The sequence below is a fragment of the Ovis canadensis genome, chromosome 7, assembly GCF_042477335.2.
Source record: "Ovis canadensis isolate MfBH-ARS-UI-01 breed Bighorn chromosome 7, ARS-UI_OviCan_v2, whole genome shotgun sequence".
NCBI classification, from domain to species: Eukaryota; Metazoa; Chordata; class Mammalia; order Artiodactyla; family Bovidae; genus Ovis; species Ovis canadensis.
In genome coordinates this window covers 86,624,948-86,643,416 of record NC_091251.1, presented here as the reverse complement: position 1 = coordinate 86,643,416, position 18,469 = coordinate 86,624,948, and the positions used below count along the sequence as shown (strand labels likewise).

At 38.8% G+C, this 18,469-nt stretch overlaps 1 protein-coding gene across 7 annotated transcripts in view; it reads right to left on the bottom strand.

Moving 5' to 3' along the window:
- SYNE2 (spectrin repeat containing nuclear envelope protein 2) overlaps positions 1-18,469 on the bottom strand; it is a 325,432-nt gene that overhangs the window by 133,738 nt on the left and 173,225 nt on the right. For all 7 annotated transcript variants that reach the window (XM_070292474.1, XM_070292472.1, XM_070292475.1 and 4 more), the window contains exons 49-55: positions 18,078-18,400; positions 16,831-16,975; positions 15,308-15,526; positions 8,431-8,696; positions 6,504-6,672; positions 3,094-3,249; positions 362-502 (exon numbers count right to left, since the gene is read on the bottom strand). In XM_070292474.1, coding sequence (XP_070148575.1) covers positions 362-502; positions 3,094-3,249; positions 6,504-6,672; positions 8,431-8,696; positions 15,308-15,526; positions 16,831-16,975; positions 18,078-18,400 — 1,419 coding nt within the window. The remainder of the gene's footprint in view (positions 1-361; positions 503-3,093; positions 3,250-6,503; positions 6,673-8,430; positions 8,697-15,307; positions 15,527-16,830; positions 16,976-18,077; positions 18,401-18,469) is intronic.

Sequence of the window (18,469 nt, the reverse complement as noted above, 5' to 3'; positions counted from 1 at the left end):
ATTTTGCATGGGAAATAAATTTGAAATTTTTATTTTTTTCTGTTTTCCTTTGGCAGTCTAAAGATAAGCTGTTAATCCTATTCATATCCTATTGAAATATTTTTATATGTCAGTTTTCCCAAGATAGGCCTTACTTTTCTTTCCTTGTGAAAAGGCCGGTTCACAATCACAAGCTCTCAGCAGTTTGGGTCTATTCCCACCACAGAAGAAACATCACAATTCTTAAATGCAACTTTCTCCATCAAGGCATTGCAGGTGACACTGTCAGTGAGGAGGCCCCTAAATCTGGGTTAGGATCCCTGTGATGGCTAATGAACAAGGAATACACCAAATGCTAAAGGAAGTTAAGGGAGGAAGTTACCTTTTGAATTTCTTGAGCTTTCTCAATATTTTTGCTTTTCTGCTGTAGCATCTTTTCGACATTACGAAGCCCATTATTAATGTCGTCTATTTTTCTACTCATTGTATAAGATGGTGAGCTTTTCAGAACTTCGTTGCTAATCTGTTACAAGTGAGAAATACACAACGGAGATGTTTTCCACACTCTATTCAGAGGTTCAAATACTAAAAGGGGCAGTCAAACAAGTTTGAAATTTTACTTGTACGCATTTCTTAAGGTCTGGGAAAAATTCCGAACCATACTGACTACTGCCAAAATAAGACGGTAGATTAGTGGACTAGGAAATGGCAGCTGGGTTGATCTGAACTTTTAAAGCCAACCTAAAAAAAGAAAACTGACCAACAACATTTTGCTCAATGTAATCCACAGTGTGTATGACAGCTGTGTGCTGTACTGGGCAAAACTACTGGGAGGACTGTTAGAAATAAACTCCAAGGGAGCGAATGATAGGAAAGAATTCCTAGGAGAAAAATTATTTATTATACAGTCTCTCCGTTTTATGAGAGAATCCTCTGCACTGATCTGTTTTCAATAAAAGCAAACATTCTGAATCTGATGTAAAAAATGTAATCCTCACCTTAATATTTATTTGGGTGAAAAAAACTTCTAAAGTTAGCTGTTTCTTGCAGCAAAAAAGCTTAGTTTTTCTATGTGAATGTTTCTAGTATATGTTTTCCTAGCAATTAGAAATCTAGCTGTTAAACAGTGTATTTTTCTTTAATTGGAATGATTTACCTAAGAAAATAACTTGTGCTCAGAAAGATAATAAATGTTGAATGTATCATTTTTCAAATGCCTGATAGTTTGAGTTCTTGGTTTTTTTTTTTCCCCCTTAAACTATGTTGATAAAGCTTTCTCCAAGCAGCCACTGAATAACCAGTGAAGTGAAAGTTGCTCAGTCGTGTCCAACTCTTTGTGACCCCGTGGACTGTAGCCCGTCAGGCTCCCTCAGTCCATGGGGATTCTCCAGGCAAGAATACTGGAGTGGGTAGCCGTTCCCTTCTCCAAGGGATCTTCCCACCCCAGGGATCGAACCCAGGTCTCTCGCATTGCAGGTGGATTCTTTACCATCTGAGCCACCAGGGAAGCCCAAGAATACTGGAGTGGGTAGCCTATCCCTTCTCCAGTGGACCTTCCCAACCCAATGAATCAGATAATACTTAATGCTTTTGTATAATCCTTTTAATTCACTTTTTTAAACCACTATATTTGTACAACCATTGAGGCTGAACCTTCCAATGCAGATACCATACAGATACAGAAACTGAAACTGAGGCTAAATAACTTGCTTAAAGTCACACATCAAGATAGTAGGTGAACTCATCACAAGAAGCCTGAGCCATCAGACACCAAGGCCTCATGCTCTTTTCTCAACATAAGGTTGCTAGAGTTTATATAATAAGTGATAGTTTATATAATGATTTTATCCCACAGGCCATACCATAGTCAAGATTTGTAGAAAAAAATTAATCCTGTATTAGCTTTTTATTGCTATATAACAAATTACCATGAAATGAAGCTTTCTGATATTTTAAGCAGTTATTCTCCAAGCAGAAATGCTTATCATTTTCATACACTAGGAGATCATGAATTAGGTGAAGTATGCAGCCATCTGAATTACACAGAATGGTATTGTGTCTACTGCATGGGTCCTATAAACATACCATGCAATAAAAATCAGTTTACAGACATACACAGATATAAAAATTACAGATGAAACTTTCAACCCTAGATTTAAAAGGTAAATTTTGATGACTAACTCACTTTGTTAAGGATTTTCACATGAAGTAGTCAGGAAAACCAATTTAGTTTCTCTCAAAAACATTTATATATTTTCTAACAATACATGAATCTTGGGGAAGTTTCTCATAATAGATTATCTCCTGTGTCAAATAAACAAGATTTGCTATAATATTTATTAGGAGTTTACATGTTTTCTATATGGGTTAAATTTTCCAAAGAAATCTGTCATAAGTTTGAAATCTGTTTTTTTGTGTGTGCAATTAATATCTACCTTATTGAATTATAGGCATTTTAGGCTTCAAAAGGCAATACAAAAAGCTTTCTGCATTCTTCAGGACCAAACTGAACGGTGCCCTGTTGGATTGGGGCAGCCTTTAAATAACACAATAAAATTAATTGTCTTGTTAATCTCCTATGTCTCCAAATACTAGGGAAATTTCCTATTCTTTCTTTCAACCTGGACTTTCAGGTATAAAAGATTTGTTTGGGAATGCTGTGTGAGAATTATGTTACCATCATCATCAGAAAGGCACTGTGTGTTAAGTGCTATTCCTAGTGAGTTATGAAATGTGTATTCTTATTGCTCTTGGTTGCAATTTCAAAATGTTAAAGGTAAAGTATTATTCATGTCCAAAATTTTGCAGTGACTTTCCAGAAAAAGGAAAGCCAAGTAAAAGACGATATATAACTCTATTTTTAAGTGCAAGAGAAGAAAAACTAAGCATCTTGACATCTAAAAATAAATAGACTAATTCTGTTACCTGCGTCACTTATTTAGAGCAGTATTTAATTCACAAAAAATTATCACTCAACTAAACTCTATAAAAACAGACATAGTTGGAATTGGGATAAATGAAAATGTGATATTAAATGATATTTTCTTCTTTATATTCATTCCCCCTCCACTCATTCTCCTCCATAAATAATACCACGAATACAAACATTATTACCTTCTCATCTACGTCTTCTAAAGCATTTCTGCATTCTTCCACCTGGGATTCAATCTCTGCAGGGACTATGGTGTACATTTCAGAATACTTGATTCGCAGTTTTTCCATAATATTCTCAAAAGTTAGCTTCCCTTTCCTAAGAATGCTTTGAAGCTCCTAAAAAAATCAAGAGAGTTTCAAATGCTCCCAGACAGAGAAAAAGTTTAACTTTAAAAATGAAAGCTGCTTTCCAGCACATCCTTATGATTTAAATGAGCAAACTTTGCATGACAAAACCTCACTATTGATACAAGCTGATTAAGCCTGAGAGATCTTCAGTTCGGTTAGATGATGCTTTCTAAATTGTAAAGAATTAAACTTGATATCTCTTCATAGTGTCAAACCATTGTCCTGAAAAGACATTACAACATCTCCTGCTTCTAAAGTACCTCTAAGATTTAAGTATATCTCAGTAGCAGTCTTGATCTAAAAAGCTGCTAGTAGCAAAAAGTTTCAAAGATTTTTTTATTATTATTAACTTGTTGCCATTTCTGCTTCTTCCTACATTAACATCACAATGATTCAAGGCCACTAAAACCCCTGTGTTTGAAGCAGAAGTGTCTGCTTTCAGGTAATTAGACAGCCCAGTGGAGCTCAACCTCTTTCAAAAGGGAGGGTTCCAGTTCCCTGTAAAGAATGTGAGTTTTTAGGAGATAAAAGAAACCTGAACAAACCGTCTATTGGTAGTGGCCTAGAAACAGAATCTGATCTGCGTTCTCCTGCACTAATTATAAAGGAGAAACTCATTTGTTTGGGAAAGTTTCCCAAAGATAAAGTAGAAAAATACTTCTTGACTTTCCTGTGGCTTTTGGGGGTTTCTTTCCTTTTTACAGTAGCTAGTCAGTAGCATTATTTGTGTCAATGGATTGAGCCACCACACTGAAGAATGATTACAGTTTTGAATGACTCCCCGATGTGTCACTGCTTTCCTTTTCTTAACCCTCAGCAGAGAACAAATCTAGAGAGGAAAAGTCAGAGAACACCATTCTGACAAATGTGGGGTTCAGATACAGTGTGCTCCCGGTTTATCTAGACCTCACTGGGACTACAGATCTTCATTCAGAGCTACCCCAAGATGGCTTCCCCATGAAGAATGCTTCTGTGACCCAGAGTAAGCTTCCTTTTTCATTGAAAACCAAAAGCTCTGCAACTTTTGAACAAAGCTTCATCACTTTTGCCTGTTACCACTGAATGGAATGAAAAGAGATGGCTCTGAAAATGACCCTTAGCCTATGTATAGACTGATATTTAGTTGCTAAGCTGTGTCCGACTCTTTCACAACCCCATGGACTGCAGCCCACCAAGCTCCTCTGCCCATGGGATTCTCCAGGCAAGAATCCTGGAGTGGGTTGCCATTTCCTTCCTTCATTGGCAGGTGGATTCTTTACCACTGCACCACCTGGGAAGCACTTATAGATAGTGTGATATAATAAATATATTTAGAGTTTTTACATATTAATTTTTATTGGAGTATAGTTGTTTTACAATGTCATATAGGTTTCTATTATATACCAAAATAAATCAGCCATATATATAGAAAAATTCCCTCCCTTTTGGACTTCCTTCCTATTCAGGTCACGACAGTGCATTAAGCAGAGTTCCCTGTGTTATACAGTATATTCTCATTAGTTATCTATTTTATATAGAGTATCAACCCCAATCTCCCAATTTCTCCTAAATATATTTAGTCTTCATCCCTAGTTCCTGGCACAGCTTCTAAAACCTTTGGAATTTCCTGGATTGGGGAGAGTGTCTTTTGTTATTTATAACAAGCCTTTTCCAACCCTAAGGGAGTTTATGGTAATAAGAAGACCTTGGTGGGTGGGTGAAGGGTGGGGGTGTGTAGGGGATGACAGCTTCAGGAAGGGGGTTGGTTGCCACGGGAACCAGCCATGTGATTAGAGGGTTGGAACTTCCACACCCCTAGAGGGGAGAAGGGCTAGACTATGTTAATCACCAACTGTCAGTGATTTAATCAACCATGCCTATATAATGGAGCCTCCATTTGCTGCTGTTATTCAGTCACTCAGTTGTGTCTGATTCTTTGCAACCCCATGAACTGCAGCACGCCAGGCTTCCCTGTCCTTTACCATCGCCGTGAGCTTGCGGAAACTTATGTCCATCAAGTCGGTGATGCCATCCAGCCATCTTATCTTCTGTCATCCCCTTCTTCTCCTGCCTTCAGTCTTTTCCAGCATCAGGGTCTTTTCTAATGAGTCAGTTCTTCACATCAGGTGGCCAAAGTATTGGAGTTTCAGCTTCAGCATCAGTCCTTCTAACGAAGATTCAAGATTTATTTCCTTTAGGATTAACTGGTTGGATCTCCTTGCAGTCCAAGGGACTCTCAAGAGTCTTCTCCAACACCACAATTCAAAAGCATCCATTTTTCGGCATTCAGCCTTCTTTATGGTCCAACTCTCACATCCATACATGACTACTGGAAAAACCATAGCTTTGACTATATGGACCTTTGTCAGCAAAGTAATGTCTCTGCTTTTTAATATGCTGTCTCGATTTGTTCCACTTTTCTTCTAAGGAGCAAGCGTCTTTTAATTTTGTGGCTACAGTCACCTTAAACACGGTCTGGGATCGCTCTGGATTGATGGACACATCAAGGTGCTGGGAGAGTGGTATACCCAGAGAAGGCATGGAGGTTTCCTGCCCCTCTCCCCATACATTTCTTCTGGTTGGCTGTTTCTGAGTTGTATCCTTTACAATAAACCAGGAATAGCAAATAAAGTGCCTCCCTGAGCTCTTTGAGCCATTCTAGCAAATTTACAAACCTGAGGAAGGAGTCATGAAGTCCTGGCTTTATAGCCTGTCATTCAGAATTTACCAGTGGCACGTGAAATGGGGGAGTCTTGTGGGACTGATCCCCAAAGCTGGTGGTCAGTACTAACTCCTTGCAGTTAGTGTCAGAATGGAATTGGTGTCCCAGTTGGTGTCTAGAGGGTTGAGAACAGGTTAGTGTGTGGGTTGGGGGAAAGCACCACACACTTGGGGGCAGAATGTTTTGAGTAAAAACAGTTCCACCCCATCAGAGATAAGGTATTACATCCTTCTAAAGTGAGCAGTTAACATACTATACAAGAGTAGTCATAGGCCCTGTTCATCACACACACCTGAAATGTAGTTGAAAAGGGGTTGCTTGGTCCACACTGGCCTATTCCCAACCTGGTCCCAATCTGCTCTCTGTGCTCCAACCATGTGGATCTCCTGTGGGTCTGCCACACCACGCCATAGGGCCTCTGCACATGTTTTCCTTTTCTAGGTTCCCTTGACACTAGCCATCATATTACCTTCACTCTAGTAACTTTGGATCCAAGATTTCAGACCTGTATCAGCCACATTCACTATCATTCCTCACTTACCTCAAGCTGTTCTGCCTTTTCTGGACAGTCTTGTAATTCCATATTTTGGAAAGAGATTGTGGTCTGTTGAAATAAATTCTTCAAAGTAGTTATTTCTTTTGTAAAGGAATGTCTTTCTTGGATTTCATTCTGCATCAATTCCTTATTTTTTCGGGCTTTCTGGAAAAGCCTAAAGTAGAGCATCAAAATAAGATTATTCCTTTCTTCTGTTTTTCTCTAGGCAATAATTTTAACAATTAACAAGATGTCTATATAGCTGACAAAAGACCTTTTTTCTCCTGAGAGAAAATGACCAGTTTTCAAGATTTATAGACTATACGAAAACTGAAAGTGTTGGTCGCTCAGTCACGTCTGACTCTTTGCGACCCCATGGATTGTAGCCCGCCAGACTCTTCTGTCCATGGAATTCTCGAGGCAAGAATACTGGAGTGGGTAGTCATGCCCTTCGCTATGGGATCTTTCTGACCCAAGGATCAAACCCGGGTCTTCTGCATTGCAGGCAGTTCTTTACCGTCTGAGCCACCAGGGAACTCCATATATAAACATATGTCAAGTTCTATCACTCCACCAAAAACCTTCTAAACCTCTAAAACTTTCATCTCAGAATACCTTCTCACACTTTACCTTCCAACTGCCAGCTCTATCCTCCTTTTTTCCATTTAATCCCTGAGTTCAACTGAATATGACCAGAGGTGCAAATGAAGGAATGAGTGGGCTCATAGGGTCAGAGATGACCCCACTGGTCTTTCTATCTGAGCTGCCCCTACTTGCTACGGATGCAGCCATCATGTTTTTTGGAGGAACTTAAGTCGTTAAAATCTTTCCTCAGGGCTATCTGGTATTTCTAGCTACAAACATATTACCTCCTTTGACCCAGTGATCCTACTTCTTGGCATCTTTCTTGATGAATTAATTCTGGAATGAAATTCTAGCATAATACTCACTGTGAGCTTTAGTCAGTGGTGTCCTACTCTGCAGTCCCACGGACTGTAGCCTGCCAGGCTCCTCTGTCCATGGAATTCTCTAGGCAAGAATACTGGACTGGGTTGCCATTTCCTTCTACAATACTCACTGTAGTGTTTTTACAAAAATAAAATAGATTATATTTAATTTTAAGGTTCTGTATTAGGGGCTTGGTTACGCCTGAGCGACTTACACACATGCCCACATAAATACATTATTGGGCTTCCCAGGTAGCGCTAGTGATAAAGAATCAACCTGTCAATGAGCGAGATGCAAGAGACATGGGTCAAAAAGATCCCCCGGAATAGGAAATGGCACTCCACTATTCTTGCCTGGAAAATACCATGGACAGAGGAGCCTGGTGCGCTACAGTCCAAGAGGTCACAAAGAGTTGGACACCCCTGAGCACTACTACTACTACTAAATACATTATAGCATATCTACAAGGTGATATAGTTATATTTCAGAGAACATTTAATAGCATAGGAAACTGAACAAAATATGCTGATAGATGGCTCAGCAGAATACAAAACAGGATAGTACTATAATCACAATTAAAAATATATATATAACCATAGTAAGAAAGTTGAATGATTGGTAGTAACTGTCACTGAATGGTAAAATTAAAGGTGATTTTTATATTAATCTTCATAATTATCCACATTCTCTAAACTTCATTTAATGAATATGTATTGCTAAGTTAGAAAAACAGCAAACATTAAAAAATATTTTTGAAAGATTCACCCACAGTAACACCAAGATGAAGAAGGTGTGCTTGTTTTAATTATCATTAATATTAATCTTTTCTATCCTTTTCACACCTATCAGTGTTGATGCAACTCAATTCTGCCATACCATCTATCCTTGTTCTATAATATTTTTATATTCTAGAAATTCAATATTTTCTCAATTTTTAGCCTGAGTTATCAAGCCCATTTCCTTAGTAGTTTTTCATAAATCTTACTTGTGGCATCGTTCTTGCATAGACATAATCTCTTGAGATGCAGGAACACTTTCCACAGCCCCCACGCCTTCAGGAGTGTTCTGGATATTTTTTATGCGCTGCAGAAGAAGGGCCAGTAACAGCTGTTGCTGCTCCACATTCTCCTCGTATTGGCGTAAACAGTCCAGCAGCCCCAGGAGTTCCTCTGTGGAGGCTGCCTCTTTTGCTTTGGAAATTTCAGGAAGTTCTTCTTGAAGAATATCTAGGATAATTACTTCTCGTTCAATCTAATTTAAGAAGAAAGAAAGAAAAAAGGATCTGAAATAAGTAAAATATATTCTTAACTACTTCAGGACTCAGGAATCATAATTTGGCTCGTCAGAGGATTCCCAATGCCAAATTCCAGTTCAAAGTAATATCTGTCTTCCTATAGCTGGGAATATTATCCCTTCAGGATTTTAATCCCGTGGTTCCCAGCTTTGATCATGTAGATGTGTGGTTAAAAAGAAGTGTTGCTGTTATGAGCTGAAGGAAATACTATTGAATATTTTCATAATTTCTTTTTCCTTTCAGGATCAGTTGCTTTACTAAAGCAATTCCTTGAATGAGCTCCACCAAACTGCATCCATGAAGTAGAAGAGGTTGGATAAGTACTGGATAATTTTTCTATAACTCTCTCTTTTCCTTCACATCCAATCCCTATATACTCAGAAAAGTAAGTTCAATGGGTCCTCATTACCTGTCACCTAAACCAATAGGAATGCTGCCCAAATGACTGGACTGCTCATGTATTTCTCAACCACAGCTAAATGTAGAATTCAGAAATACATAACCTAATAAATCAAATCTCTAGAAACTGGGGTTCTACCAGCCCTGAAACTCAAACAAAGACACAGAAAACCAGATCCCTCTTACTCCCTCCTCAAATCCTCTAGCCCTCTCCTCTGCTGCAGCAAACATTTATCACATTGTTCCAGCATTGTTAACATTCCTGCTGTATGCTCAGACAGAATCAGGCATCTTGCAGTCTTGACGTCACTGAATATCACACAGCTCAACTACATTTATGACAACATGCTAACTTAAATGATGAGCTGGATGCCTAGTAGGACGTGCCAAAGAATGAGAATTCAAGAGCACCAGAATCAATTAAGTTTCTCAGGGACCAATGGTCTGGGGCATGCCAACACTTCTATAAGGTAAAGATCAAGTTGTTCAATATTGCATTTCTACTGCCAAGAACGAGGCCCAGCACCAGATGGACCCTTTGGGATTTTGTCAGCTGTGTATGCTATACTTGTGACTGTTGCTCATATCCATCTATCAAAATGCTGCCAGTGTGGAGGGGGCAGTGCAGCAGGGCCAGGATGTAGTATAAGCCACCCTGTCACTCGGGCCATAGGTTCCAGCCGAGTCTCCAACTGCTAGAATACATGGGTACATGTGCAGATTGGCCCCTCTCCAAAGGACTCAGTTATGGAGTTTGTGCTTTCCATTACCTCAAACCTAAATTCAGTTGAACTGAAGTCCTAGTTTTCAGGCAGGCAGCTGCAGTTCCCCCAGGGAATGGGTTCCACTGGGTCATTTTACATTTTACCCCGCTCCAGTCAAAGAACCAGCATGCACAGAAAGAAAGAAATTGCTATGTGGACAGAGGTAACTGTCCATCTAGGGTTTCCAGCACACACTGGGGTTGAAAGAACTATGTTCATAATCCAGCACTAATCAAGCATTTCTTGGTGCTTCCATGGCCAGTGATAACCATAAACAGGCAACTGTGGCAACCAGGACCCGATAAGAGTAAAGTGACTAAAGGCTCTAACCTTTCCGGGGTCAGCTCTCCTATCTCCCACTCCTGTTCCCTTGGATCACTTTCCAAAGTAAACCACCTGCTGACAAGCCCCTGTCTCAGGTTCTGCTCTCTGCTGTTAAAGCTGCTAAGTCATTAGTAAGAGAATGCAAGGGGGAAGAATAATTTTTTTTTAGGACAATATTTTCATCCAAAAGCCAGGCAATTTTTCAGTTTGTGAATGGATAAAGTGTTGTGTGTGAGTCTAGTAGAATATTACTCAGAAATGAACTACTGATACAAGCAACAGTATGAAGGAATTTCACACACACTGTGCTTAACGGAAGGCGGCCAAACTCAAAAGCATTTGAATCCATTTTTATGACTCTGAAAATGGCAAGACAGATTACTGATTGCCAAAGGCTGGAGGTAACAGAAGGGACTGACTACAAAGGGCACAGGGGGATTTCTGGGTGATGGAAATGTTTGAAGCCTTGATTTATTGGTGGTCATGTGACTATGCATTTCTCAAAATGCAGCAAGCCTTAAATTAGTAAGAGTTACCACAAAGATTATGCATTCATTCTGCAGCCCCTGGATGATTTTCCTTGGACAGAGCAGTCTAACAAAAATTGGTTATAAAACTTTTGGGTTCAGTCAGTTATAAAGTTTAGTCTAGAAAGGGAAGAGGAACTATAGCTGTTTCATAAGTAAACACAGCGAAGGAGACTGAAAACTTGCAAGCAACAAAAATAAGAACTAAAACTAAAACGGAAAAGACTTTGGGATCTTTGGTAGAAGAGAAAGAAGACAGCCTTACACCTCCCATCATTATTGAAGACATGCCTTTATTTCAGCACATTACAATCAGTGAAGCATAAAATGATGATCCTGAATAACCAGGAACGAATAATTAAATTAAGCAGACTCTGCTTAAGAAAACAGGAAGGTAAGACTTTAGGGGGAAAACACAGTAAATCAAAATTTAAATTAATTTTTTAATTGGTAAATTTAAATAAGCACGTATGCTTTTGAAAATATATTTACAAAACTTTTCTTTCATAAAGATACTGGATTGTACTTTTTAAAATATAAATTTATTTATTTTAATTATAGGCTAATTACTTTACAATATTGTATTGGTTTTGCCATACATCAACATGAATCCACCACAGGTATACACGTGTTCCCCATCCTGAACCCCCCCTCCCACCTCCCTCCCCGTGGACTGTATTTTTTAAAAACAGAAATTCATTTTGTCACTTGTAAAATCAACCATGCCAAAAGAACCTTGCATGTACAGGTATTTAGATGGTATAATTTTTATTGAATGGATGAAAGCTATTTTAAACTCATATCAATTTGGTAGGTGTAAATATCATTTAAGTGGATAGCTTAGTGGTTAAAAACGGACTGTAAGTTGAATCTTCCATCACTCACTTATGAAATTGAGCAACTTAATCTCACTGTGCCTCACTTTCTTCATCTATAAAATGAGGATAGCAAAAATATCTACACTTCATAGGATTCTTGTGAGGATAAACGTAAGTGTAACACATGTCAAGTGCTTAGAACTGTGCCTGACACGTGTTCAATTAAGTGCCTGTTAAGTGTTAGTAGTCATTATTGTTAGTACAGGAGAACATATTTTGTTTGCATTACTCTTTGAAAGACATTCTGTTAGCAGATACTGTCAAATGTAGGAATAACTACAAATATAACTACTACTAAATAACTACTGAGTATGATTGCCTGGTACTGATAAAATATGATTGCTAATGCATATAGAGCAAGAAAAGATAATGTAATAAAATATAAATAAGCTTAGGACTGGCCTAGACCTAGATTTGAATAAGAGCTGTCCCTCAACAAATACTAAGTGCCAATTTAGAGCAAAGCCTTGTTCAGATTCCAAAATTATGCAATGGGCAAAATAGATATGGCCCCAGTCCACAGCCCCAGTTTAATCACTAGCTTAGGGGGCTTGTACCAACTTAAATTTCTAAGTGCCTCAGCTTTTCCATTTAGAAAATGGTCATAACAGGTAATTCGTGAGGGCAAAAATTCAGTGGCATCATGTGTGAACTGCCTTTTTTTTTTTCCCAGCCCTGCTGTGTGGTGTGTGGGATCTTAGTTCCCTAACTAGGGATCAAACTTGTGCCCTCTGCAATGAGAGCAAGACGTTCCTAACCACTGGACTGCCTTCTCAGCACAGCACACGGGAACACACTGCACAGAAGGCCTCAGTAAACAGTGCCATTGTGGATGAAAAAGAACCGGAGGCTGGCAGTCCTGCTAAAAGTACAATTTTACAAAGCTCCTTGATGTTTTCACATTCAAGAGACTATTTACTAATCCAACCCAGGCAACATCACTAAAATGATACTCATTTTCAAGAAGACCAAGTTTTAAGTTTGGGCTTCCCTTGTGGCTGAGCTGGTAAAGAATCTGCCTGCAAGGCAGGAAACCTGGGTTCAATCCCTGGGTTGGGAAGATCCCCTGGAGAAGAGAACGGCTACCCACTCCAGTCTTCTGACCTGGAGAATTCCTTGGTCTGTATAGTCCGTGGGGTCGCAAAGAGTCGGACACGATTGAGTGACTTTCAAGTTAAGTTCTGTAGGTAACTTTCCTCTATCCTTAGACAGGTAGAAAAATATGACAGTGCTAAACATTTAAATCCTAAAGCAATGTGACCTACTGCCAATCAAGTATTGATTATATTTCTGTTTTAAGCAATTCAGCAGGAATTTTGACAGGCATAAGAGAGAAGAGTTTTCACTTAACGTTCTGATTTGTACCTCATTTATGACTGGTTCTGTAGAAAGATTAAAGAATACCCTAAGATAATTTTATGTGGTATTGGAGAAGACTCTTGAGAGTCCCTTGGACTGCAAGGAGATCAAACTAGTCAATCCTGAAGGAAATCAGCCCTGAATATTCACTGGAAGGACTGATGCTGAAGCTGATGCTCCAATACTTTGGCTACCTGATGTGAACAGCCAACTCTGGGAAAGATTGAAGGCAGGAGGAGAAGGGGACGACAGAGGATGAGCTGGTTGGATGGCATCACTGACTCAATGGACATGAGTTTGAGCAAGCTCTGGGAAGTAGTGAACAACAGGGAAGCCTGGCATATTATAGTCCATGGGGTCACAAAGAGTATGACATGATTGAGTGAATGAAAAACAGCAAAGATAATTTTATACTATTTTAAATTTTCCTTCTAAATGTATGTGATGCCTTAGGCCTCAACCATGGTTAAATTAACGTCTGTGATCAATTTATACTATGGAGGTTTTCTTTGAGACAGTCTTCGGAAAGAACATCTTACATACTTTTAGGTCAATAATTAACAACTGTAGTTAATTTCCACAGTTAACAACTGCAATTAATTTAAAAATAAGTTGGTTATTATGAATAGTACCTTATTCTAACCTTTAATGTGATGGAGAGACAGTTATTTTTAAGAGGGTTTAAGCTTTCATTCCAATCCCAAAGAAAAGCAATGCCAAAGAATGGTCAAACTACCGCACAATTGTACTCATCTCACACGCTAGTAAAGTAATGCTTAAAATTCTCCAAGCCAGGCTTCAGCAATATGTGAACCATGAACTTCCAGATGTTCAAGCTGGTTTTAGAAAAGGCAGAGGAACCAGAGATCAAATTGCCAACATCCGCTGGATCATCAAAAAAGTAAGAGAGTTCCAGAAAAACATCTTTTTCTGCTTTATTGACTATGCCAAAGACTTTGACTGTGTGGATCACAACAAACTGTGGAAAATTCTGAAGGAGATGGGCATACCAGACCACCTGACCTGCCCCTTGAGAAACCTGTATGCAGGTCAGGAAGCAACAGTTAGAACTGGATATGGACCAACAGACTGGTTCCAAATTGGGAAAGGAGTATGTCAAGGCTGTATATTGTCATCCTGCTTATTTAACTTATATGTAGAGTACATGATGAGAAATGCTGGACTGGAGGAAGCACAAGCTGGAATCAAGATTGCTGGGAGAAATATCAATAACCTCAGATATGCAGATGACACCACCCTTATGGCAGAAAGTGAAGAAGAACTAAAGAGCCTCTTGAAGAAAGTGAAAGAGGAGTGAAAAAGTTGGCTTAAAGCTCAACATTCAGAAAACTAAGATCATGGCATCTGGTCCCATCACTTCATGGCAAACAGATGGGGAAACAGTGGCTGACTTTATTTTTCTGGGCTACAAAATCACTGCAGACGGTGATTGCAGCCATGAAATTAAAAGACACTTACTTCTTGGAAGGAAAGTTATGACCAACCTATACAGCACATTAAAAAGGAGAAACATTACTTTGTCAACAAAGGTCTGTCTAGTCAAGGCTATGGTTTGGTTTTTCCTGTGGTCATGTATGGATGTGAGAGTTGGACTAATAAAGAAAGCTGAGTGCAGAAGAATTGATGGTTTTGGACTGCGGTGTTGGAGAAGACCCTTGAGAGTCCCTTGGACTGCAAGAAGATCCAACCAGTTCATCCTAAAGGAGATCAGTCCTGGGTGTTCATTGGAAGGACTGATATTGAAGCTGAAACTCCAATACTTTGGCCACCTGATGTGAAGAGTTGACTCATTTGAAAAGACCCCAATGCTGGGAAAGATTGAGGGCAAGAGGAGAAGGGGATGACAGAGGATGAGATGGTTGGATGGCATCACTGACTCAATGGACATGGGTTTGGGTGGACTCCGGGAGTTGGTGATGGACAGAGAGGCCTGGCGTGCTGTGGTTCATGGGGTTGCAAAGAGTTGGACATGAGTGAGCAACTGAACTGAAATTATATGCACAATAAACATTTTAAAGATCATATGGGCAACTCATCACTTATTTCTAAGTTATCTGACACTGAAAAAATGCCACTATCATGAAAGAACTTGAATCATTCTTGAATCATATCTTGGAGATTATTTTGCTAGGACCTGATCGCTATAAACCATGGACATGGTTCCATATATGTGATGTAAGCAAATGGTACAGATCAAGGACTTGTTTTACAATTTTAAAAAATGAAAATAATAAAGCAATTTAAATGACACATGTTAGTAAACTGTATGTTGTGATTGTTGCTCATAAGCACTTACTTCTTCATGGACAAATTTCCACTCCTGCTTCAGTTCTTCACACCACATCTCCCACTCTTTAGCAGCTTCCAGCAAATTTAGCCATCTCTCCCAAAGAGCCGATGTGCTTCTGAGCAAATAGAGGCTGTCACTGTCCGTGCACGTGGCTCTCAAGTGTCTGAGGACCTGTCGTTGTTTAATCAGTTCTCCCTTGGTTGATATAAGATTTGACACAAAGGCCTTAAAAGAGAAAAGAAAAAGATGAATAGAATTTTTCTGAATTCAGAACTATTCTGAAAGTTATAAACTATTTCAATCTTGAACAATTAACGTTTTAAAATCATCCATAAGTAAGATGTGATCCATTTTTATCCCTTTTGAAAGTCAATTTGAGACAGATGAGAAGTGTCAATGTATTGTTATACAGCACATGAATTTAGGATTATGGGGACAAATAATGACCCTTAAATCACATTTTCCAAGTAAACATGTGTCTTCCAAGGTAAATATTCCTAGAAGTTCATTTTTAAAAAATTTTAATGTAAGTCTCATATTTTGTTGTTGTTCAGTCATTAAGTCATGTCCGACTCTTTGCAACCCCGTGGACTTCAGCAAGCCTGGCCTCCCTGTCCTTCACTATCTCCTGGAGTTTGCCCAAGTTCATGTTCTTGAGTTGGTGATGCTATTCCACCATCTCATCCTCTACAGCCCTCTTCTCCTTTTGCCTTCAGTCTTTCCCAGGATCAGGGCCTTTTTCCAGCAAGTCAGCTCTTCCCATCAGATGGCCAAAGTATTGGAGCTTCAGCTTTAGCATTAGTCCTTCCAATGAGTATTTCAGGGTTGGACTGGTTTGATCACTTTGCTGTACAAGTGAATTTCAAGAGTCTTCTCCAGCACCACAATTTGAAAGCATCAATTCTTCAGTGCTCAGCCTTCCTTATGGTCCAACTCGCACATCCACAGATGGCTACTGGAAAGACCATAGCTTTGGCCCATATTTTACTAGATAGGTATTAATAATTTGTACACTTACTGCATCAGCCACTAACACATTAGTTCAGGGTTTTTGGCTTTGTGTTTGTTTGTTTTGTGGTAGATGATAAGCACAGATGATTTAAAATATTCTCATCCAAATGCTTATAACACAATACTGCAACAGATAAAAACTGCAAAACTAAAATTGCTCAGTAATAAAGTATAAAAAGTAACCAGAATTTAGTACTTAAGATAGTTGCATTAAATGCTCTGTCATAGATCCAGTGATCTCCAACAAAGTAACAAGCAAGGCAAAGCTTTCAAAAGAATGATTAATAAGGACAGTATGATACTGGGCAGAGGACTGTCCTGTGAACTCAACTGATTAACTCTCTCAGAACCAATGCTTCATTTTCCCCATGGGTTTTGGTTTAGGAATTTTCTTGAGTGTATGAATTAGGTTAAAGATTTCTGTGGGTCATAACAGAGCCATATCCCCTGATGCCTCCACTTGCTCTTCCTGCCAATTTTTGCATACAGTCTTACTGAAGAGTTGGAGTATCTGTTACCTTGCTCTGTTCCAAGCGCTCCAAAGCTTCTTTGTAAGACACTGGCAAGGGGCACATGGACTGCCCAAGAATGGTCTCCATCTGGCTGAGGTTAGTGCAAATTTTCTCATTTATATTCCTATAGCATTTGTAATTGTCAAGACACCTAGTGAGGCACAGTTGGGGGAAAAAAGTAATATTATACTTTATTTAGTGCAATAAATTCTGAACTTTCCATGTATTCTGAACCCCTAATAAAAAACATAATTCTCTTTTTGCTACTCAGTATATTTCAACAAATACTTATTGACTACTTCCCCCTCACCAGATCTGCATGAGACTTTTAATGCAAATATTAACAGGTAGATTAAGACTGTTCCCCAAACATTTAAACTTTGGAAAACTGTATTCTTGAACACTGCCAACAAGGTGTAAACTGGTACAATTCTTGTAGAAAGCTCCTTTGTCTTAAAACTGCTCATAACTTTTGATGGAGAAATATTCACAGAAGAGGCTCAAGTTCATAAGCAATAATAAAGATTCAAATTAAAACCACAATGAAATATCATTTCTCAACCATCAGACTGGCAAAAATTAAGAATTGATGAGGATACGGGACCACTGGAATATTAATATGCTGCTGGCTTGAGTAGAAATAGATAAAATCATTCAGAATTAAAAATTTAAGATGTGTATAACTTTTGACCCGGTAATCACCATCCTAAGTATACACCCAAGGGAAGTGAATTTAAAAACGTTCTTCCTAGAAAAAACTGCCACAATCCAAATATCTACCAATACCTGGGTGAGTGAATTTTACTACAGACAAAACATGAATGAACTTCAGAATCATAATGATAAGTGTGAAAAAAAATGAAGTCACAGAAGAGAACACATACATGAAAACAGGAGACAAATATATAGTAAAAATATTTTTTAAAGCAAAGGCATGGTCAATAAAGACAGGATAATGGTTATTTCTGAGAGGAGAGGGAAGGAGTCCACAAAGGAATTAAAAAGTCATGATGTTTACCTTTGAACCTTTCAGTACAAAGGTGTTTATCATTATTCTTTACACCACATGCAGATTTCTATAAACATTCCATTTTAAACACTTGATATTAAGAAAAAATAAAAAATGCAACAGAATATTTGCTATAGGTTTCCTTAGACAGTGATTTTTATTTTCCAAATTATTTCTAACGTGTACATGTTAATTATAATCTATATTTGCTCTTAAAGCCTTACCTTTAGAAAGAAGTGCCTACCTTTCTACTTCAGCTTCCTTTCCTTTGGCTGCCTCCCTCAAGGCTGAGTGCTTAGAAACTAAGTCCTGGAAAGTGCGCTCAAGCTGTCGTTTAGCTTCCAGGCTGGATATAGTCCCCAAATTCTCAGTGAGGTCCTGGATGCCTGCTATTGTAGATTTCAGTTCCTCTTGTTTCCGGCGAGGCACCTCGACTGATTCTTCTGGATTATCAAGATCTACTCTATGCGACGCAATGATGGCTTCCAGATTGGAGATGATCTCCGTGGCCCTGGAGACTGCTTCATTATAGCGTGTCATATTTTCATAAGCATCATTCAAGACATTCTGGTGAATGGGAAATTAAATGCTGTGATGAAATTTCCAAATGTGGGGGATTTCTGTCATTTTTGAATG